Source organism: Vulpes lagopus, chromosome 24 (genome assembly GCF_018345385.1).
Source record: "Vulpes lagopus strain Blue_001 chromosome 24, ASM1834538v1, whole genome shotgun sequence".
In the NCBI taxonomy this organism is placed as follows: domain Eukaryota; kingdom Metazoa; phylum Chordata; class Mammalia; order Carnivora; family Canidae; genus Vulpes; species Vulpes lagopus.
Genome location: NC_054847.1, coordinates 47,335,914 through 47,361,399, shown reverse-complemented (window position 1 = coordinate 47,361,399; position 25,486 = coordinate 47,335,914). Strand labels below are relative to the sequence as shown.

The 25,486-nt window shown below is 35.3% G+C and overlaps 1 protein-coding gene across 2 annotated transcripts in view; it reads right to left on the bottom strand.

Annotated features, from left to right (window-relative positions):
* CDH7 (cadherin 7) overlaps positions 1-25,486 on the bottom strand; it is a 123,242-nt gene that overhangs the window by 19,175 nt on the left and 78,581 nt on the right. For both annotated transcript variants that reach the window (XM_041740002.1, XM_041740001.1), the window contains exons 7-11: positions 22,207-22,460; positions 9,626-9,762; positions 8,623-8,744; positions 7,849-7,966; positions 4,589-4,840 (exon numbers count right to left, since the gene is read on the bottom strand). In XM_041740002.1, coding sequence (XP_041595936.1) covers positions 4,589-4,840; positions 7,849-7,966; positions 8,623-8,744; positions 9,626-9,762; positions 22,207-22,460 — 883 coding nt within the window. The remainder of the gene's footprint in view (positions 1-4,588; positions 4,841-7,848; positions 7,967-8,622; positions 8,745-9,625; positions 9,763-22,206; positions 22,461-25,486) is intronic.

The window sequence follows — 25,486 nt, the reverse complement described above, 5'->3', positions numbered from 1 at the left end:
CTTGCCCACAGGGATTTCCCAGAGACACACAACTCTGTCATATTGGAAAACATGTAGGGAAAAAAACCTTATCAAGGACATCCACAAGGCAGTCTTGGCTGTGTTTGGATCCTGGCTGTGACACCTTATAACTCTGTGCATGTTCCTCTAATTTACAGTTTTCTCATATAAAAAGTGGGCGTAATACTATTTGCTAGTACCTGCCTCGGAAATGTGTTGTGAGAATTAAATTAGACCATGCTCACTTAGTATGAGCTAATTAAATGTAATTCATTTTTTTTTTTTACAATGCTTGCACTTGTTTGAAAGACAAACACAGGTGCCACCATAAATTAGCCACTTCTGTCCTTTATTATCACTAGGACTGCTATATCAAATATGTTCTATCATTATAGATTATGATGGGGGATCAATCTTTTACATAGTGCTATCATATTGTTCTCCGCAATCACACACACACACACACACACACACACACACACATATGTTTTTGTTTTTTTGTTTTTTTTACTTAGGTAATACTATGACTTACAAAACTAGGAAAATACTTTCCTGTTGAACAAAATCATGAGTTGCCACAGTAACAGAGGAACAAATATGGTTCAGCACTCCGTAGATCAAGAAAGAAAAGTGAAAGATGCATGACAGCTAAATGTCAAGCTGGCCATCCTGGACCCACTGAAAAAGCTTTCCAATTCCATGTTTCCACAAATGTCTTATTAAACCTGAAGCTGGGCCAGTCTAATTAGTCCCAATCATGGCTAAAGCGCGAGGAGCTAGAGGGGACGTTATAGGACTTCAATTACTTGGGCTTAAAGGTCCAACTATGGAAAAACAAAACAACATAGTAAATTCAGTGACAATTTTAGCATTCAGGAAAATGCAAAGGCTAACAAAGAAACTACCTGTGCAGTCTAACAAAGAAAATAGCTACAATATTCTCTGGATAGATGTGCAACATTTAATACTGAAACTGTATTTTAAAACAATTGAAATTCTTTCTGTTCATTTTTTCAAAATCCACTGAAGTAATAATTTAGTGCCAATCATTCATAAATTTTTCTTTTTTTCTTAAAATATTATATGTATTCATTTCATTGAGAGAGAGAGAGAGAGAGAGAGATCGTGCACACAAGGCTGGGGGGCAAAGGGAGCCCTATGGGGCTCAATCCCAGTACTTGGAGATCATGACATTTAACTATTGAGCCACCCAAATGCTCCAAATTTGTTTTTTCTGAAGTGCTTTAAGCTTGGTTGAAAAATTACCATATACGTTAACAATTATGAACAACTATGGTAACAATGCATAACAAAAATGGTGTTGGGGTGGGGCCCCTGGGTGGCACAGTCTATTAAGCATCTGACTCTTCATTTTGGCAGAGGTCATGATCTTAGAGCTGTGAGATGGAGACACACGTTGGGCCCTGCACTGAGCATAGGACCTGCTTAAAATTCTCTTTCCCCCTCTGCCTCTCCCCCTGTTTCTGTGTACACTCTCTCTCGGTAAATGAATAAAATCTTTAAAAACTGGTATTGTGGCAAAATATTTAGGAAAACATTAGAATATTAAAGTTTCTTGCCCCATATTGATGAAATGTTTCTACTTATAAAATAATTGCATCTGATTGATAACTTTCTCATTAATTGTGAATATGACCATAATCTCTTCCATTCAAGTTGTATTCTGTGTAAGTAAAGGAAACTTCAGTCTCTAATTTTTGGATCATCTCTTTCATTTAGGAATTCAGATACAAATAAATTACAAAGGGTGAGAACAAAGTTGGGATGGGAGAAAGCTCAGGGAAGAGTTTACCCATCAAGTTAGAAGGACACAAACATGAAGTCAACACAACCAACTTCAGACAACATGACTTTCCAATTTTTAGGAAAGACTGAAGGTGAACAGTTTTTCGAAAAAATATTTTCAAGGTATATTTCCTTTATAGTTTCATCCAAAAGCAGTGATTGACCATACGGTGTCTTAGAATCTGATGGCCTAATGGCCATTAGCTTGTTATATGAACTTCTGAAATCCTTGAACCTAACTGTATTTCATTTTCCCCCTCTGAAAGTTTAGGTTAAAACTGATTTCAAAGATGCCTTCTATGATGAATACTCTGGAAACTTCAACGCATCCCTTTCTCTCATCTTACAAATAGCTTTAATTTGAAACATCACTGGCACACAAACTTGGCATACAGAGAAGCACCTTTTCTTAAGGGTGGAAAGCCCAGGTGCTTAGATTTCATCCTTAGACTGAACTAGATCTCAAGGAGTTCTTCCCTATTTCTACCCTTCACTTTGTTTTTTTTTTTTTTTTCTTAGCAATATTTATTCAGAATTATAAAAAGGTTGAGTTCCAAATCCTGGTATCTAGTGTCACAAAATAAAATTCACCTTGCTTCTTGAGGTGTAAAATGCGAGTCACTTGTGCACTAGAAGTCATGATTCATGCTGGGCTGTGCATCTCATCCACACCTCCCCCACCCAAATACTCAGTCATGTTGGCTTTGGTACATGTTGTGTGAAAATCCAGAGTCTGTGATTGAGGAGACAGAACCAAAAGAATATGAAAAGTCCAAATCATCTGCTTCTAAAGACTCAGTAAAAAAGACTAAATTCAATTCTAAACAGAAATACCAGTATTTGAACCTACTGATTACTGAGCCACATCCTTACAGAGAAATAAAAGCCAATGGTTCCCAAATGAATTTCGGTAAAATAGGCTGTTTTGACTTATATTTTTATAGACTTGGGGAAACTTTAAAAAATGAGTAAAATATATGACAATAAACACCTTATCCTAAAAAGTGGAACAGGTATTCCTACTTTGGTATCTTTTAAAGGAAAACGCTCAAATTTTACTAAATTTTTATGAAATCCACAAAAGCTATAATCTTACCTTGAGATATATGTACAAACACACACATACACATACATACACATACACTCATATCATATGCAAGAATGTAATCTAATAAAACTCTATTTCACTTATTTCTGGCGACAGCTAGGTAATGATTCTTAACTAATTACATCCATCAAGCAACCTAACTTTCAAGGAAGCCCTTGGTCAAAGGTAAAAGTATATTCTAACAATGAAATAGGTTTCATTAGATTGATAGCATTAAAAAACAAATAAAAGGTAATTAGCTCTTGGGTATGATTAAATTCTGTAGAATACAATTTTATCTTACTCTTTTGAAGTATGATGTAATCTAAATTGTCCGTGATAAACTGGTGAAGTTAAGTTCAAAAAGAGTCATCTATATACTAACTACCTTTGTACTGGTTCTACCTTTTCCTAAATTTACTCTAGTCCTTTGTATTCTACTTTAATCAGGCTTTAGCTGGGAATTACTATTTCTAATGAATTTCTGAGACTTTCTGCCACCTATGTGAAGCTATTTGAAAAAAAATTTTTTTTCTTCTTTCTAGATTTATTTGGTTAGCTGAAGTTATTGAAGACAGTAATTTCATTTGTATGGAATGACTTACAGGGTATTAGTAACTAGGTCTTAGATGGTTAATAGGTTGAGAGCTCACTTCATCAATAACACTTAAAAGTTATTGTATGTTCAGTATATAGTAAGAACATGATTATCTCATTTAATTTTTACAATCACCTTACAGTCTAGTTCTATTATTTTCCCCTTCTATATTAAGAAGCCAGCTTTGTAATGTTCCCCTGGTGAAAAACTAGTGTAAGCTGGGAGCAATAATAAAAGCTAGGTTTACCTAACTCCATAAATCTTGTTTTTAAACATTACACAATGATGACTCACATTGCCAAATTCTGCCCTAACAAAAATATATTATAAATGGGTTCACAAATTATATTAGACCCCAAGAAAACACACAGAACAGTCTCAGATGTAATATTAAATGCTTGTTGTCCTTGCTGTAGGAAGCTGTATTATGAAAGACAATGTAGCTAAGGAATAAACCCTTTACCCAATGCCCATGTTGGATGTCTCCCAATTTTTAAAAGGGTACTGCATAATCTCTTATAAAACTGGAATTCTAATATATGTTATAAATCTTATTTAACCATGCACTAAAGTAATCATGGAGAGTATAATTAAATATGTTAATTCTTGGGAAATTATAACTCTTGAATTGCTGAAATTGAAATCTTTTCAAATCTGTGAATAACTTAAAAATCTACCTTAACTCTTATCTGAAAAGAGGAGGGATATTAAGCCGTCATTTCCGAAGTAATCACATTATCAAAACAACTCAAAAAAGATTCTGGGCTAATATATCTCCTCTGTAGGGTATCTTAAAACAAACAGCTGGGATGTGGTAAATTTGAGAAGAAAAAACAATTTTAAACAGTCATTTAACTTCACCGCTGCTTTAAAAATGAAACTGATATATATATATATATTTTTTTTTTTCTGAGTTGTATTTTAAATATGCCATTGGAAAGTGTGGCCAACGACCACGGGTTGCTTATGGAACAAAACACCATTGAACAGAACATTTGCATATGTTCTCAGAAAGGTGCTGATGGCAAAAGAAAAAAGTCACGATATATGGTTGGTGTGACGGCTCTTGCAGCACAAGCCTTGAAAATAGTACCTACCCAGTAATGTCAAGACACAGGCGAGTATGGCGATCAGGGCTCCCGTGCTGAGGCCGGCAGGGAGGACATAGGCCTCCGCATTGCAAGTCTGGGCTATCCCATCGGCATCGCAGTCACAGACACGGATGGTGAGGGTGTTGGTGCTGCTGAGGGAAGGTGACCCACTGTCCACGATAAAGATCGGCAGATAATAAACAGACTGTTCTTGTCTCCGGAAGCCATTTCTCCTGGTGAGAATGGAAGCTGTGTTGTCTAGGATAAAGAAAGCAAATGTGTAACACGAGATTTCTGAGGGACTCAGTTGGGCCAAACTTCATCTGATTTAAGGGGGTGGGGGGCTAGATGAAATAGGTGAAGGGGATTAAGAGGTACAAACTTCTAGAAGAAAAACACACACACAAATTCATGTGATTTAAGTCATTCTGTTTAGTGTCTTATTAGTTCTATTTTTTGTTAGCTCTATTACCCAAAATGAGTTCATTTTAATACATTTTAATGTATTTACATCATACTACAGTTAGGACCAAAGGTAAGAGCTATAAAGTAAAACTGAATATGAAAACTGTCATTCATCACTTATTAATTGCAACTTTGTAAAAATTACACAGAGAATACCCTTTTATTTCTACATGTCAAACCATACAATCACAAAGAGGATGATTCAAATTAACAGGTTAAATATTTTTGCAGCGTCATCAGATAGTACAAATAAAAAGCCCAATCTATCTCTCTTTGACAAATCCAAACCCAATATAGAAACAAGCAAAATGAGACAATCCAGCTTTTTTTGAACTAAGTATACATCGATATTCAGAAGGGGAAGTATTGTGTAGTTTTTAAAATCCAAATTGGTGTATAACCTTACCCAAACCCCATGTACATAAACATTTGTCAGTGATAAAATAGGTCATTTGTATTTAATTTATATTCAATATTCTATCTAACATTTAATTATGAAACTTTTACCGGTGATCAATGAGTCTGTATCACATAACTGTGATTTCCATATCAGAAATAATTTTTTTATCTACTAGCAATTTACCCAGCTAACATCTTAATTAACTAATTAGAGAATTTATGTGATCCTTTAAATTTACAGCCATAAAAACATAAATGAGGAAAAGAGATCATAGTTTCATCTAGTGCACTTTAATATGTATCTCCTTTCCAAGCTATTAAAAAGATATTTACCCAATGTTTATCATAAAAGAATTAACAATGCTCTAATGAAAGAGCAAGCTGAAATCTATCCCATCCAAATAGCACAAAACAGGAAGCTCACAGGAGACTGGAGAAAACATATAACACAAAATTACAGATGTAGCAGACAGAAAACTGTTTGATTTTCAGGTTCCATCTGGTAAATTTTTATGTAAACAAATCTCTTATTTTAAGACATGAATTTGAGGTGTTCATTAAGAATATGTACATGAAGTTGTTGATGGATATTGTTTTCACTATGTTTCTATACACTTAATAGTATCACACACGTGTCTATTTCTTTACCTCCCAATCATTAAGATATTATATGTATTCATGATTTGATACATACAATTTTTTTCAGAGTTGTTGAACTGTAATCTAACCTGCTTGGCTTCAAGGAGTGTGTGCACACACAGACACACAATGAATTGAGGCACACGTGCACAAATGCCCAGTATGTGGAAGAGAGCTCTATCCTCAGGAATGAGATCACAAAATCCATCATGTTCTCTATGTAATTCCTCTGATGGAAGCCAATATAAGAGCTGATCTTCTCTTATTCAACATGTTTTCCTCCAAGATAGATGCTAGGGAGGTCTGGGCTTGACTCAGGGAAATCTTTCTGTTATGTGGCAGTGGGGATGTCCTATAAATCCATACATTTTAGTGCATGTACTGTCCAACTATCATGGTGGTACTGGATGATGACACATGGGGGATATATTGAGACTCTTCTTGGGAATGTCATAAAACCCCCTCTCTGCATTTGTGCTGGATGAATCTAAGTGCTGAGAACTGTCCCAAATATGATTAAGTCAGAGAGTTTGGGATTACCCACACAGAGAATGCTCTTCCTTTTATATTACTAAGGGGACAAGATAGTGTTCTCATTTGCAGAGAGTGAGATCAGGAAAAATCCTATTTTCAGATTGAATTTTTGAGGTCAAAGTTGGATTTTCTGCACTAAAGAAGATGGTATAACGTCCACCTCCTGAGTAAGTCTTTTTAGATGAGCCAATGTTTGACTTGCAAATCTATTTCTACATTTTTTCCCCTAGAATCTTGTTGACATATTCAAACTGAATGAATTATATTTCCTGTATTTTTAAGAAATACTCCTCTCTCTATATATATCAGTTGCAAATGCCCTTCTGCAAAAATAAATACCTTGAATGAAAACACCTGTGAATAAATTCAAAATAAAAAAAAAGATAGGTTCTCCTACTTCCTTTAAAAGTTCTTATAATTTCCTATATGCTGTCTATATGTCTATAATTATATATATATAATTGTATGTTATTTATATATGATAATTTATATATGCCTATGTATCAGTCTATATACATTTATAAAATGTAATTATTATATAAGGATGTCTGTGTGTGTGTGTGTGTATATATATATATATATATATATATATATATATTTAAGCAAAACCAGAATATACTTATAGGTATTTGTCAAAATTGTTCATAATGACACTTATGGAACTGGTAAGACTGCTTATTTACTTTTGAAGCTTCAAAATGAGATTTAGGATGACAAGAAATTCTTTTGTTCTTTTTATATTTCCTCACATAAGGAATATGTCTTTTAATTATGTGCATGGATTAATTCTATTTTCATGTTAAAAAATAAAAGAATAACTGATACTACTACTAAAAAGTCAAGTTGATTTAGGTTGAAATCAAATTAGAAATACCAATTATTTTCTTAATGTCTCAAATCATACCTATGTAGTATAGCCTTATTAATACATTTAGCTGGACCTCAAAGGTCTAGAAGAAAAGTCAGAGAGAGATGAATCTGGCTTCTTCCCTATTTGGATTGAGGCCTGAAATGATTTAAGTAGCAGCTGCTGTTTCATGACAGCAAATCCATAGATAAAAATTACCTGAGGGGCTCATTGCCCTTTAATTAACATCCTTGCTAGTATGTGTGTGTATGTGTGTGTATATACACATACATATCTCCATAATCAGCATTCCTGAGCAAGAAAAAGTAGTTGTTTAGAGAGTCTGTACCTGCTGCCTCCACTGGTGACAATAATACCTTACCTTTGTTGTCTTTCAATGAAAAGTTGTGGTTATTTGTTGCATCAGTTGTTAAGCTGAAATAAAACTGGTGTCCATTCGATGGCTCATCTTTATCAACAGCACTGATCTTCTGGATAACCTAGAGGTGGAGAATTAAAGCATGAAAGCATGTTGCTGTGCTCTGCTATGTTTTGTGTGACAGGACAGAGCAATTTTACACCTTAAAATAAATATCATCTTCCTAGGAGGAAGGACCAGATGTACTAACATGAACCCAATCTAAAAAGAGCTCTGAAAAACAAATCATGTCCCTTTGAAAACTCATGTTTGCATTTACTTTTGTGAACCCGAGAAATAAGCTGTACCAACTGATGGCACCAGCCCAGTTCCCATCACAGAATACCGCACAATATGAAGGAGTAGAACAAATCACACCAAGATTAAACTATACTTAATTCTTAGAAGTTCCAGGTATGCAAGCCCTGTTGTGTAAAATGGGAACAGCCCAATCAAGTCTAATATGCTAGATTTCTCCTTAAAGGAGTCAAAACCCTCCACCATTTACCATGGCTTTTATAATGTTTACCTTTCTTCTTGAGAAACTTCATCATCCCAATTAAACCAGAATTTTAAAATTCCTTCAATATTAGTTTATGCCACACACCAAAGTGTTAGTTTTGCTGAGACATGCTGATTATGTTTTATCTTAAAGCTGGAAGAATTTCAAAGGCAACTGCTGCTGGATATTTTTATAGAAATCACAAGCTAGGAGCCTGGTGTGCTGAAAGCTCTTACCTGCCCTGGCTGGGCATTTTCACACACAGTGGTTTCATACTCCATAGCAAATTCGGGGGCGTTGTCATTGATGTCGAGTATAGTAATGGCCACATAGCCTCTTCCAACTTGAGATGGATTCTCTAATAAGGAGGAAAATGTTTTATCATTTCCTCTGAGACTAAAGCTATTATTTCATTGCCATTTTATTCAAGCAACTCCTATTAAAAACAATTAGAATCAACCAAAATGGTTGATCTCTCTAAACCATGATTCTAATATGAAAGTGACTAAACTTTGAATGAAATGTAGACACATAACACTAGACTTCAAGGGAGCAACAGAAAATTTGATCCAAATGTAGTACATGTGTGTAGTTATTTTAGTCCCTGATGAGAAAAATCATTGAAAGAATGACCAATAAACCATGAATTTCAACATTCTTTGAAGCTTGAGTGCAGAATCGTATGACTGTACATATACACTGCATATGCACATATACTATATATGTAGATAATATGCATAAAATATTATAACATTTTATATTTTATAACATTTTATAATATTTTTATATTTTATGACATTATATAGAATTATTATAACATAATTATGCATTGTTCTTTAAATGTTTTCCTTAACAGGGGCTAAAATTACTTCAATGTCAAAATGAAAATCTGAGTGTATTAGTTATAGATCAATTTAATACTCTTTGTAAGCTACTGGGCCAACTCTAAATCAAAATAAATGCAGCCTAAGAAATAACACTACAGAACAACAAGCAGCCCTCTGAAGGTATTTCAGGCCCATTATTTTACAGTAATCTCTTTTTAATAACTTTGAGTTTCAGCAAATAAAATTAGTGAATATAAATATATTTCACAGCTTAAAATTAGAGATTTTCAAGATTTTGCTTAATTTAAATAAGCACCCAATACAACTCAAGCAGAAATAATTACCTGATGACAACCCATTCTCTACTCTCAATGTCCTCCATCCTAACATAATGTTAAACCTTACAACTTACGGCTCTCCATTGCAAGAACTGTGATATTATGAATAGCATTTGTCTCTCGATCCAAGGATTTGGCAGTTGTAATAACTCCACTGTTGGCATCAATATTGAAGTATCTCTCCAAGTCTGTGTTTCTGTCAATTGAATACCTAATTGAACATTAAAAAAGAAAGAAAAAAACTTCAATATTTATGTTTGATTATAATTTGCTAAATTTATTTCATTAATTGCATAGCCAACCACCAAATCCTGCTGACTCCACAATCTGTTATAGTATTAACATAAATACATGCTTAGTCTGAAACTTCACCAATGTTATAATATACTTGGTTCACAACTGCTTGTCAGTAATCTTTTTGCTTTTCTGTCAGTAAAAAATAAACACCCTAGTATAGTTATCTTCACAGTGGATTTGAACTAATAAAATAAACTTCAAATTTATTTTATTATTATTTTGGATTCTCCAAATCACTTACTATAGATTTAGTAGTCTTTGTCATGGTTATAGGTCCCTCTAAAATGAGCCATATATAGACATCTTGCCCTTTCACATACGCTTAGTAACATCATTTGTCTTGACAGTAAGCCTGATCTTAATCCCTCCATTTAAAAAAAAAAATCTCACTTAAGATCTTGAACAGGATTCTGTAAGTATATTTCAAGGTAGAACTCGAAAAATTACATGAATATTTTGGTGTGTAGAGGCATTTTCTTAAAATATCTGTCACCCAAATATTAGTGAAAAATGACTCTTCCACCTGAATTCTTATTCCATTATACTCTTATTTGTTCCATACACAATATTTACCCACCTCCCACTACTGTTTTCAAACACCATGTCCCTACTCCCCGTAGTTCTAGTTGAGTGAAGGAACCTCATTTAAAGACATAATTAAACAAAAGAATAGACAAGCAAACACATACCCAATATAACATATTTAATGTTTCCATAGTTCTCCAACTATTATTAGAATCATCTACTTCTAGCCTGCTGTATTACAAAATGCTAGACACATAGCAAGGGAAGAGAAGGCATGAGAAAGTTATAAAATTAATCATAAACCAACAAATACTGTCTTTATCCAGCAATAGGTATTTGGGTATTGAAAATATTAGGAACTTCTTTCTCTTTTGGTTTCTATTTTCTTGATGCCAAATGAAACAAAGTTATCAGCTGAGGGAGCAAAGAAGAGAAGGTAGTTTGAGAAAGAAGGAGAAGTCATTTTTTAGAAATGACAGAAATATATATAAATATAAACACACAAATGCACACAGACTAGAAAACATATAATGGAATGGCTAAGCATTGTGGATTTCCACTTTGAAATTACATTCATCAATTTAATGAGATCAGTCATCCTCTTTTTCTGTTTTGCTCCGTTATCATCCATATGTTTGAAGGTGCACAAAGAACATAGGATTGGGTTTAACAGTCATGGACAATGGAAGGACAGACAGAGGTATAGATGACAGAGGCATGCACACAAGAGTGATAATAATGAAGGCCCATAGTATGTAAGTTGGTAAGGAAGAACAAAGGAAATAAACAAGGGACCATAGATTGATATCAAGAAGCTTCTGACAGCATCAGTAGATTGTAAATCCCTATCAGGTTGCAGAATTCCTAGAGTGGGAGGTGGTGGACAGGGAGATTCTTGAAGCAGATTTTCAATAGTAGCATATATATATAAGAGCTGACAGGTCAGGAGTATTTTATAAAAATATATGACTAAATCAAGGCAGAAGAACATCACAGGAGTCAAGAAGACCAAGAAAGTAAAAGGCCAACATGTTTAATGAGTCATCAGTGTAGTTCAATCAGTGACCAATCAGCATGCCAGGAGTTACTCTAGGAAAGAATAAAATGCTCCAGGGACTAAAATCCTCAATGAATTAGTGTGATTACTGTATATTTTATGGTTGATATCAACATGGAAGACTCTAGGTTTGATGACGCATTCCACAGAAGAGTTGAGAGCTTTGCAGGAAAAAGAAAATCAAATTGTTTGAAATGATAATGGCAGTGTAAACAAAATGTACTCACACTTGCAGGATCTCTGTGTGGTACATAGGATATGAGAAAAATAAATCTTGACTTTCTCCATATTCTCTTTCTTACCATCCTTCTATTATAACTGTCTTCGTTCATGTCAAAATCAAACTGTTCCACTTATTCTGCACATCTCATCTGTTCTGACCTCAAAAATGTTTTTCCTTGCGATAAGATATTTTTCCTCTGTACTTTATTTGAATTGAAAGCAAATATATTCTCTACTTTATTTTTTTTTTAATTTATTTATTTATGATAGTCACAGAGAGAGAGATAGGCAGAGACACAGGCAGAGGGAGAAGCAGGCTCCATGCAGCGGGAGCCCGACGTGGGATTCGATCCCAGGTCTCCAGGATCACACCCTGGGCCAAAGGCAGGCGCCAAACCGCTGCGCCACCCAGGAATCCCATATTCTCTACTTTAAAAAACAAATTCCCTCCTTGTGTGTCTAGTTCATTGTTGGCTTTCCGATCAAATCTATCATTCACCTCCTCTTTGTTCTCTTCTTACTACCTCTCTCATTCAAATATGACTGATCACTGATTCCTCTTTAAAACACATTCTACATTTGCTTTTATTAGTGTCACATATTCTTTGTTTCTTCTCACTGCTCCTTTGCCATCACCTTGGCTAGTTCACTTTCCTCTTTGTGACTTTTTCTTACTTAAACTCTCTGAAAACTCTCCTGCAGGTCCTCTTCTCTTCTTCATATAAAATGCTTTTCCTTTGCAATTCACACAGTTCATGGCTTAAGTAACTTTGATATTTTTGATTACTCTCAAATTTACATAAAATATCCTTTGCCCATCAGACTTACATATTGAATTACCTGCTTAATTTCACCACATGGATATACAACATGAGCTGAAATGCAACATGTCCTAACTGATGTTATAATTCCTACAGTTTCCCAAGCCTCTACCTCTCCTACTCTTTCCCTTCCAGGTAAATGACACCACCAATCACTTGGTTGTTGAAACTAAAAATCAAGAATTGGTTGGTGACTTGTTTTTCTCTCTTACTCTTGCATCTGCTTTCTCAGCAACTCCCAATGACCACACACTTAACCTAGATTTTGCATTTTTTTTATTCCTTATCATCATACTTAGAGAAAACCAACAACCTGATCTCCTAGGCTATGATAAAGGGTGTCAGGGCAGATGTAGGGAGAGAATGAGCTGTTGGCTTGACAAGAGCTGGAAGATCTTGGCAAGGACACTGTCTAGAGCACTCTGGATGGCACTTGTGCTTCTTAACCACAGGGACTTGGGATCACCTAGGATTAAAGGTGTTTCCTATTTTCTACCAGTCCCTCTAGACATACAAAAAACTAGATTTTATATATGTGGCACTCACTACTGTATAAAGTTACTTGAGGAAAGCAGTCCCTCAATCAAGAGAAATAAAGATATATGGGCCCTCTATAGAGTGAGGCATACCACATGTCTCTCAGGAAGGCTGAGCCAAAAGAAAATGAAAACTCTAAAGAAGTCTGGACCCACTGGCCTCAGCCCTGAGATGTTTTATGGCCTGAATCAACTAGAGTCTGAGTAGAAAGGATCAGTGTTTCTCTAACCACATACTAAAGTGAACTTCAGTGCATCTTCTGGTGCTGTTAGGAGTGTGTGGACTCATCATGATATCTCTAGTTTCTGCAAATCACAGCCTAAAAAACTTGGCCTTTGTCAATATATGTTGGAGTAACCACTTAGAGAAATCATTTCTGTATTTTTGTTGCTACAGTAGTTAAAGCTTCTGGCCTATCCATTTATTAGACAGACAGCTCAAAATCTTAATATCCAACCCCAATCCTTTTCCTGGGAGTTGTAAACTGCTCTAGATACCTGCAGCATCCTCGGCTCAAACTCAATCTCAATATTTCTAAAAGCAGATCCATCAGCCTTTCCCCCAAACTATCCCTCCTTCAGGATTCTCCCATTTCAGAAAGAGTTGAGTATTTAAAACATAGTTTACATTTTTTTTTCTGAATCCTCAACTATGAAAGGTCATGTGTGATGAAGACTTCTATTTCCATACCTCCTATTCATTTGCCATTAATTCTTATTAATAGAGCCCTGCTTCTGTTAGTGGCAACCATGTGTTCAGCTGAGCATTTGCTAGTCTCCTATGTAGATGTGCTATTTGTGTCCTTATACTGAAGTTTTAGCAAATGAGATGAAGAGAGTTGAGTAAGCATCATGAAAAAGTCCTTAAATGATAACAGAGCTGTTAATTCAGTTGGTGTTTGATTTCTGCCCCTTCCCCTCCATCTCACCTGGGACATGAACACAATGGGAAGAGATCCAAAAGCCATCTTGTAAATATGAGGTGATGAGTGCTTGGTATGAGGAGCCAAGGCCCTTGATGACATTATACTGCCAAATTATCAGTCCTTGGGTGCATCACAGCTCTAGACTTCTCATTAGTAAGTCATTAGTGTTAAGCTTTGTTGCTACTAGCCAAGCACAATTTCTAACTAGGGCAAGCAGGTACTATTATTGTGGTATTTCAGTATTGGATACTAAAGTCTCACAGTTGGTTGTAGATGGAGCCAAGGTTCAGAACCATGTCATCTGAGCCATCTTTCCATTATTTACCACATTACCTATAAATGAGCTTTTAGTACCTGCCACTTACAAATCTATAATACAGCTTCTTTTCACTTTTCCCCCAATACTCTCCTATCTAACACTGTCAGTCAAACTGATGTTTTAACTGATTAATAAGAAGATCACATGTGCCTCCATTTCTATGCCTTTCCCCATGTTGGTCCTCCTATACTCCACTTTTCTTCCTTTCCAGTTATTGCAGTCCTGGGATTCCTTGAAGATAGTCCTCTAGTATTAAAGCAGCAAGCCTTTCTAATTACATCAAAGAAAAAAAAAGCCTTTTTTTTTTTTTTCTCTCTTTTTACTCAGGGTGTCTCTGAGGCCTCGGACATGGAACAGGCACAGAGGGGCTGTCTTGGCTTCTCTAACTCATCCCCGTCTTTCCCATCTTTGAATGCCCTTAGAGCCCTCACTCCTGAGACTTAATTGCCATCCTGGAGAACTGCACGCCTGCCTAAAATCACAGACCCTCAGGCCTCAGAGGTTTGGGCTTCGCTTGAAAACAGCAAATCGTTCAGGATGTGGTTGATTTATTTGTGAGGAAAAGGAAGGCTTATGGGACAGGGTCCTGCCATACATTGTTTTGAAGAAAATGGGCAATGGTTTTAGAGAGAAAGCCCAAGAATAGTATCAGAAAGCAGAAAGGTTTAAACCTAAAAGCTAAGATTTTTAAATTTTTGTCAATCCAACAGTTTTCTTCACCCTCAATCCACACACCTTCCCTGCTGTCCCCATAGTATGCTTCTCTTCTATCACACCAGTAATAATTTCAGGAAATATCATAAAAAATAATGTAGTATAATGTAATGTGACTAGAAGTCCCCAGGATTCGAAGTCAGGAGATCCTGACATGTTAGCATAAGGCTTGATCTATCAGTCACTGAATCCCTCAGCTCAAATTTATTAATCAGTAAAGTGAGTTGAGAGAGAGAGCTCGAAAATTTTGTATGTGTCTGATCTTAGCAATTGTCCTATATTATCACAGATAGTCACCGCATATTTTTGTAACTCTAATTTCCCTAGGATCAAATCAAAAATTAGGGCACTTAGTACAGGGAAATCAAGGATGTACCTAAAGCATATTGCCAAGAAAAAAAAAAGAATAATTCTTAGTCAAAGCAAATTCTCTGAAATTTAGTTCATTAAAGCCATTCTGCTTTAAAATATAACAAACACATATAATCCATAATTGGCCTTCCTTGGTTTGTATAAAGAATACAGGCTGTCACTAAAATTCTTTATTGTTTAATGTAGTGAACAGTTGGAGGACACATATTTGGATCTCCGTGTTCCTTAGATCTTACATCTTAAAAAAATTATTTTACTTTAATTTAAACTAAAAACAAAAACCAAAGCAAACACAATTTACAAACTATGCTTTTTTAAGAAACCCTGCAGTATGTAGGATCTGTGGACTTTGTGCTCACGACCACAAACCACACAGTAGGAATTAAAGGACAAAATTTATAGCCACAACCCTGCTACTAAGCTACTGTACTTATTTGGGCTTTCCATTCACCATTTTTATACTATTCTGTTTCTTTAGCTGCAGAATGAGAAAGTCCCCCATGAGATAATTTCTACTTTTCAGATTTAATATTAGATTTTTAAAATAAGTTTTTGTATACGATTATCTTCTGCAGCTAGAAAACAAGAGGGCTGGGACCACATGTTATACATCTATATGTGCTCAGTGTTCTGTACATCTGCTATAAAATGAATTCCTTAATAAACACTTGTTATCATTGCTGCTATTCCATCAGCTATGGAGATTGATTAAATTGTTCTTCCCAAGTATCATTCTTATTGCCCAGCTATTGATATGCATGTCAATGCTCTAAAATAGGATGTGTGGGTGAGTGAGCTAGATTAACAGAAATGTCTCAGTGCTACTCCCAGAATGGCAAACGATAATGTGATAAATATACCTGGACAAGTTGAAACAATAGAAATAGCTGAATGATTTGAGTTGAAACCTTAATCTCTCAAGAAGTGTGTGTGTGTGTGTGTGTGTGTGTGTATGTGTGTGTGTGTGTTACTGCAAGTTCTGATACAGGTTCTGATACATACTTTGCTAAAATTGAGGAACCACATTTTCTGATTGTGTGACTGGGGACAGATTTACTATAACGAAGGGCTGATGATGCTTGCCTTGTAGGACTTTGTAGGACTTTAACAAGAAGTGTCCTCAAAATAAAATACCAAGTTCCATACTTAGTGATATCACTGTTTGCATTCTCACCCGCTTCTGATAATGGCAACTCAACAGTCCTATGGAGCCTTAAACCTTCCCAATCTCATGCAATCTTGATGGTACTCACAATCAAGATGCCCAGAACTTCCTGGGTAAGAGACGGGACACACGTCCTAAGACAGGCCAAAAAACTTTCCAAGAAACCGTGAACCTTAAACAGAGGGCCACGAGAAAAGAAAAGGGTTGGCACGGGTTCATCCCACTGCCGCATCCTTAAAAGACTATTTGCCCATTATTGCTGCTCATATTTAAAAAAAAAAAAAAAAACTGCGCTCCTCTCTTTTCTGAGGACTGGCTATTCAGTTTTTCCTTTAGCTATATGAGTTGTTCCCAGTTATTTCAATAAATTCTTTTTTTTTTCAGTTACCAAGGCCAATTTCTGTTATTGCAACTAAAGAATGCTAACGAGATAAGTATAGGTCTTTAATCTTTCCACCTCACATATACTTCCCAAAGACTCACACCAAAAACATAATGGATTTTGTATTATTCTATTCATCATACTTTTCAATAAGGATTTTAAATGTGGAAAATACTATAAGAGACAAATCAAGAGGAATGAAATCTTCAATAAATTCATTTTACCTGGAGTCTTCCAGAAAACTAACTCAGAAGACCTTTGTTTGAAGCAGAGTTCTAATTCTAGAGCAATATAATGTAAGATGGGAAAGTGGATCAAATAGATGAGGAATTCCCTATTTAACACATTTGAAAATTATCTCTGGATATTAAGCACATTATTTACTATAATAAAAAAGCACATTTTTAAAATTTTCACCATACCTGAACACACATACACATATTTTTCATTTTTAGTGACAGTTATGTTAAATTGGGTGGTATTTTGAAATAGATTATATAGCTCATGTTTTTCTGATGGAATTGATTTCTCTACTGTTCACATGAACCACTATTTTTCTGTATGTTCCTAAGATTCTTAGAAAAATCAGATAGTAACAAATAATTGAGATTAAAATAATATGTACAAATATATGCATGCATACAAGCTCATTAAAAAACTACACACTGAATTATTCAAACATCCCAAATGTGTTCATACTAGTCACACTACATAATGTAATACCTGATACTATTTTATCACCTTTTATCTGAGAACATACAATACCAGGAATGCCAAAAGAGCCTGCAGGTAAGAATCATTATTGTAGTATCCTTGAGCATAAATACAAATGTAGTTCTGTATTTAAATTGCTAGAAATGCTGAAAACAATCTCCATTAATTTTTATGAAACCTTCTTCACATCTGATCTTATTTGTAATAATATCATGTTTCAATCCACTGGCTATTTTTAGCATAGAGACTTTGGGCTTGCACTGCCTATAGAAGTAAATCTGCTGATTTCATAAAACAGCACTAGACTCTTAGGACATAACTAAATAAAACATAAATGGACTTTGCATAATTTTTTCTTGGTTTGTCAAAATCCTGCCATCTCTCAAAGCCCTGTTTATGCTATCCCCCCTTCAAATGAAACCTCCTGTCCAGTGAGCTCAGAGTGATTACAATTTATCTCACAATTGGCCATTTTACAGCTCTCTTTCCTCTCTCATTTTAACTTTTATGGGATCTTGTGTTTTCAACCAGATAGTAAGTTCCTTGAGGGTCAGAGGAAATGTTTTATTCATCTTTGGTTTTTCTGTCACTACTTGCCCCAGCACTGTGCACAAAGCAGATTCTTGATAAATGTATGTTGACGTACTACACAGTCCCCCAGTGCTGACATGAGGAATGAAGAGTGCTCTAGACTAGAAGCTGCTCTTACAGTGTCCACCATCTCACTGATGAAAAACACAGAAGTGAGGTTTCTACCATCCAGAAAGATGATTAAAATCACAAGTAGAACATGACCTGTCCTTCAGTTCAACAGACAAACCCTGATATTTGGCTTTTGGGGCCAAAATCTATATGAAATAGTAAACAACTACAAAAACATAAAGAGCCAGAAATATGCTGGACTCCGATTACCTACTTTTGCTTTCAAAAAAGCCTCTTCTTCTTCTTCTTCTTCTTCTTCTTCTTCTTTTCCCCCCTGGCTAAGGAATGTCAACTATTATCTAATTTCCACTTTTGGTTCTAGTTTCTAAAGATTTTTTTTTTTCATGAGAGACACAGAGAGAGAGGCAGAGACACAGGCAGAGGGAGAAGCAGGATCCCTGAGGGGAACCTGATGTGGGGCTTGATCACAGGACCCTGGGATCACAACCTGAACCAAAGGCAGATGCCCAACCATTGAGCACCCAGGCATCCCAGCTTCTAGTTTCTATATGGGAAGAGGAAAATAGGTGTACATGACATGGTGGGGGAGGTAACCTATCTGAATGCTAGGCAAGCTATAACAAATATATAACATTTCATAATGGGTGTTATATTCTGGATAAGCACTGGGCTCTGAGTTTTTAAAAATCTTTCTACCTACTGCTATTCTACTTCTAGATGCTTTCATGGTGATGTAGGTACCACAGTCCCTTTAAAGAAAGGGCACATGCACAAAGAAGTTACTCATAGCTTTGGCTGGTGTCAAAAGTAGGTAAAAATAAAAAGTGCTGAGCAAGGCAGGGATCATGCGAGAAGAGGATCTCAATTTTGCTTGCTGGAGGAAAGTAAATATATTTCTTTCTAGAATTCTAGTTTCTCACTCCACATATTGGTAGATATTCCAAATATAAATAGCATATGCTAGATTTTAGCATCATACTACAAAAAAATGTCAATAAATTTAAATACTAATTATCTAACTTCGCATCCTGGTTTACAATTCAAATACTATTGGCCTAATTTTAAGCAACTACAATGAAACAAATACTACTTTTCCATTCCTCTAAGAACCACAGTATTTCTAAAGGTGTGAGCACAAAGTTCACAACCCTGAGACTCTTCAGATTCTATCTCAATCTGGAAATTCACTTTTCCTAGGATCTCAGCAGACTATGCCCTCTGCCCACCCATTGACATTTGTTGAAGGAGGGCTTCCATTTTGATAGGTACTTCAGTGCCCAATACTAACACATATTTATGCCCATTAAACTATGTAATATCATCTATATATTGGAACATAAGTGACTACAAGACAAATTTTAATACAGATTGCCAATACAGTTGCTTGTAAAGTATGTCTCCTTCCTTGACTTACTGACCTTGCAACAAAAATGGGATGGAAACCCAATAAATTGTAATAATAGCAATGTATAATGATAATACCTCCTAATACTTAAGTAATGATTCTCAGTTAAAAATTATCAGTTACTTTCCCTTTATTCCTTAATCTTCAAAAAACTTGGGATAAAGCAGGGATAGGATTTGCTTTTCCTTTTTACCTGGCATATGGAAACTTAGGAGGCTAATTGGCATCCCGTAGGTCACTCAGCAAATAACAGTGCTGAGAAGAGAACAGGTCTTCTAGAGAATACACAAGAGTGCACACCTACTCATCAAATTATAGTATGAGGAATGTGGCCTTTTAAAGGAGACCACAAATAAATAGGAGAAGAGAAATGTATCAAAGACAAGTCCAGAAAAAAAAAATCAGCTACAAGTGACTGAGTGACCTTATAAAAATAGCATAAAAATATTTCAAGAATACAAGTATTAAATAGTAAGTCAAGAAATTAATTTTGCAAAAGCAAAATAAATATGTACACAGACTTCCAAAACATTTTAGTCCACTTTGAACAAAGGTTGTACCTCTTTAATTGTGAGATATAGGTGTTCAAAAACAGATATAATACTAACCTAAACTTTCAAGTCACATTCATTAGCCTTAAAAAAATAAAAATAGGTAAAAATAAATTCCTGGCCAGTCTCTTTCATTGATGAAGGGCACAGAGATCTTTACCTCCAAGACCTGGAGGTCACTTCATCTCTAAGTGAAGTCAATACCCACTTAGTCCTCCTCTTCCTTCTTCCCCAAATTATATAATGCAGCATTTTTTCAAATAAATATTATAAAAAGTGAAATATTTATGTGGAGAGGCATTAACAGGATGATACACAAGGAAATGGGTAAAGGAAAAAAAGAAGAAACAAGATTTCTTAACTTCTGTCATTCAAGTACTGAATTATGTTATGTAGTAGTGTCTCTTTTTTTTTTATATCCCATGCTTCATGAAGACATTCTTTTTCTCCCCATAAAATTAAATGATTTAAGCAGGAATCAGACTATTCAGGAGTAGCTGATCTATGCCTAAAATCATGTTGTGTCTGATTGTTCTTAAGGGAAGGAGAGTTACCTGTGTCTAAAGAGATGTGATGCTATAACAAAACCCAAATTCAAGTGTGTGCAGGTCTGCAAGACTTGGTGGATGGGGCTGAGCTGGCCAGGAAACTGTTTTGACAATAAAGGCTGGACAACCACAGGGGGAAGGGAAGACTTATTCTATCTGCTACATTTGTGACTTTCAAATGTTCTATTGCACAGAAGATTATATTCTTAGGAATAGTTTGTGATCACTGTGTTAAAAATAGTACAGCCAATCCATAGAGCCTGAATTTATTGTGTAGATAGGGAAATGATGAGTATGACTTCATTTTTGAACTAAAAATTATTTTATGCCAATTCTTCACTAGACTATGGTATTATCATCAGACAAAAGAGAAGGAAAGAGTCTAAGTTTACTATTTTATGGAGGTAAAAGATTATGCTTTTCTTAACTAAGAATCATTGTCTAAATTACAGATATTTTTCATGATACTTTGTAGTCAATGTCCAAACTTAGCTCAAAAGCATTTAGCATTGCCAGAGAGAGATTGAAACTAAAAAGCTATGGTTAGCTTGTAGGCTGAATATATCTGAATATAAAACGTCCATTGATTTTCTATTTTATCAGACTTTGTAATTGAAATCCAAAGTGTCACACTGAAAAGTTTCACTTATGAATGCAAATAAAGACATGTAACACAAAGAAATTTCAAGTATATTCTCTGTAAAATATTCACTTAAGACATAGTGTATCCTATCTATGCACACACGCATACTAACACATGCATACACAAAAACATACATGTAGACCTTAGGTGGTAAATCAGAAGTAAAAGGTGTGAAATTGAATGTTGTGGTATTTTGAAATGTTTACCTATCATCACTCTTTAGTCATAAAGAGATCAATTGCTTAGAACACCATGTGCCTAGTCTTGATACAGGACTATTAGTAAAACACTTGAAAAAAAGTCCTTATAGATAGTCTTATTTAATTTTTTGTAAGTAGAAACAATAAATTAAACTATCCTATCAGAACAGACCAACAGGGAAAATGATTTATTTAAAGCTAATCCCTAATTTAAATTGTTTATAAAATGAGTTGTCTAATATACGCATATATCCTACAACTAGGAGATGCATCGCTTCATCTTTGAACACAGTCTGCTTTGAAAGAGCTCAAGATAATTGGTTCAATAGGAACAGCAGCTCTAGCTTGTGGCTGATAATGAATGCCTAAAAATATTGCTACATAATAATGGCCTTGGATAATCACGTGAAACATTTTTGGATCAGTAAAATGTTGAGTTGTTCTGATCCTGCTTTACTTCTGCTGCTGTGGCTCAATGCATATACAAAACTGGTCTTTATTTGCTATGAACCAAAAGCATCATAATACAGAAACATGAGTTGTGAATAAAGCGCACTGTTGTAAAATCGCAGAAGAGGAGAGCAATGAGATTTACCTCACAGGGCTGTTGGAAGAATCTGGGTCATGAGCTGCTACAGTGCCAATGATATTCCCAACTTGGGTAGCTTCTGACACCTCCATGGGGTACAGAGGTGAGGAAAACACGGGGGGCTCATCCACATCTTCCACAATTATCTTCACCGTTGTCGTGTCGCTGAATGGCCCCAAGCTGAGAAAGCGAGGGTCGGCATCTTTGTTTGCAGCTTCTATCCGGAGTGTGTAACTTGTTTTGGCTTCAAAATCCAGGTCCTGTAAAATAAGTTATTAGGGAAATTAAATTACCAATTAAATAGTCAGCTAAGCAGAGCTTTTTCATTTATGCATGTCAATAAGCACAGAAAGGACTCAGCCACGAAAATGCACCATCAGCATTCACAAATAATAAATAATAATGCCAATCGTAATCCTTGCTGCTTTTCTGGCTCACAGACAATGGTAAGTGCTTTTGAGCTAACTTAATCCACTGTGCTGCTGTGCATTGCACGGGCAAATTCAAGTCTTTAGAATATCATCTGAAAGACAACTGATAAGATTGAAAACTCTTTCCAAAAGAGACATCAATATAATATCCTTCAACCATGTAATTTAACTGTACTATCCAGGGGTGTACATTAAAAAGAAAGAAAAATATAACTTCCCACTGTATTTTTCATTTAAAAGGTCATCTCTATTGATTTCAGGGACTGCATTACAATCCCGAGCCTTTAGGCCCTCCAAAGGCAACCATACAGCTTAGGTGGGATCTGGAGTCTGTGCCCTCTGAAAATACAGCCAATTCTCAAAGAAGCACCCAGAATTTCTGCCTCCATAATTCTTCTCTATGCACCATGTCTCTGTTTGTATTTGATGGTTGAGAGTTATAGTCCAAAATCTCAGTTGTGGAACTTTCAAAGAATGATTAACACTGCCAACACTTTACTCAAAAATAGTGACCCAACTTAAACCATTTGGTAGCTTTAAAAAGTTCTAAGAGCAATTAAATGTTGTCCTAGGAAAGCACCATCTGTGAAAAAAAACAGTTATATACACAATATGCTGAAGTTCTTTGTGACAATAAAATGCTTCTCTTTCTTCAAAGGATACAGAGTCACAGATTTTTATGACTTTCAATCTCAATCTCACCACTGAAAAACTGTCCCAAAATATTCCTTACATTTCAATGAGATGAAACAAAAATATTTTTTTAAAGTGAAGACATGGACTGAAATGCTATTAAAAGTAGAGCACGATTTGTGACATACTTAATTATAATTTCAACTTAATGGTTATGTAACAATAAAAGTCTTAGGGAAAAGGGGCTAAAATGTAATGTTGAGAATTGTAATTCAGCTTCATCTATTGTGTTCATGGGCATGGGTGTGCAAACATGCAGGTATGTATTTATTCCAACCCACCACAAAAGGTGTGAGGCTGACTAAAATAACACAATAATAATATTGTAGTTATATAAATAGAAAGTTATATATATATGTATACACTGTTTATGTACATAGACGTTATATGTATGCATATTTAACAGTATATATATATGTGTACTATTTATATAAAACATAACACAGGCACATAAACCCATGTAGATATGAAATATACAAATATAGGTGTGTGTGTATTTGCAGATATATATTACATAAAAAAAAGTTTCTATGGCTCATCTCTGATTAATACTGAGGGAAAAATACACAAATCAATACTCAAAATAAGTTTACAATACCGAGATCAGGGAGCATTTACTGAAATGTTTACTGGCTTCACATCTGTCTCATCCAGTAGATTGTAAGTTCCAGACTGTTTGCTTAATTGCTAGCACTCCCAGTGCCTATTATGAATTCAGCACATAGAAGGGACTCAATAAATTCTTGTTGAATTAGGAAAAAAAAAAAAACTAGACCACAAATATCCAGGACACAGAGCCTTAAAATTAAACTATACCTTTGCCCTAAGGAATCCTAATGGCCAAAAGTAGGGAGTGGGGGAAGGAAGAGTCAGGTACACTGGTTTTCTTGACCACAAAAAACTTCTTAGAATAGCGACAGGCAGGAAAATGCAGTTTTAATTCTTTCTGAGCTTTCAGATGAAGATGCAGGGGCACATGGTAGGCAGTGCCCTAAACATCACCTTATTAACCTTATTAAATATCACCAAATTCAGTGATATTTTTATGATGCTACCTTTTTTGTCTGTTACCTAAAAATATTTCTAGCCCAATACTTCTCAACCAAATCTGAGAATCAGAACTACCCAGAGGAGTTTTCTTTTTTTTTCTTTTTTTTTTTTTTATTTATTTATGATAGTCACAGAGAGAGAGAGAGAGAGAGGCAGAGACACAGGCAGAGGGAGAAGCAGGCTCCATGCAGGGAGCCCGACGTGGGATTCGATCCCAGGTCTTCAGGATCGCGCCCTGGGCCAAAGGCAGGCGCCAAACCGCTGCGCCACCCAGGGATCCCTCAAACACATATATGGCCCCGTCTAAGATGATTCTGATTCAGCAGATCCAGGATGAAGTACAAACAAACATATTTTCAAAAGTCTCATTGGATAATTGTCATGAAAACCCTCTTGGAATAAGGCTGAACTCTGCTTTAACATTGTCTTATACCATACACGTAGTCCAATATTTAATGTGGATATCATTAGGAACAAAAAAGAAATTATTTACCTAAATTCACTTAAAAGACTCTAAACATACTCACAAATAGCTTGGATATTAACCTTGTGCACTTTGTTCTTGTATTCCTTATAAAACTGACAGATAATGAGAGAAATCTTATTATTGTATATTATGTGTCTCTATGTATGACAGAATGTGTCTTAAAAATCTTGTTTACCATCTCCTTTTAAATCAATTCAAAGCCACTACAACTTTTTAGATATTCATTCAGGTCTATCAAAAGGGATGAGAAGTATTTCTGTATTCAAGTAAAAGTTTGACTGACATATGAAAGAAAAATCCAAAATTTGCTGCACAAATGAATGCAATTATTTTATACCAACTTTTTAAAATGTGTCTAAAAGGCAACAACATGAGGTATAGACATCTGGATGCCACTGAGTCATAATGAAACACAGTATCACGCACGATGATTGGTTGCCTAAGAGCTATTATGAAAATAGAGCAATAAAAGAATTCATATGAAAGGCTATGAATCAAGATTACAGACAGAAGAAATTGCTACACAAAATGATTTTCAGAGCAAATCAGAATAAGGCAGACATCGAGTTTTCAAAGAGGGGTGTGGTGTGACAGATAGGGTTGTTAAACACATTGCGAGAAAGCT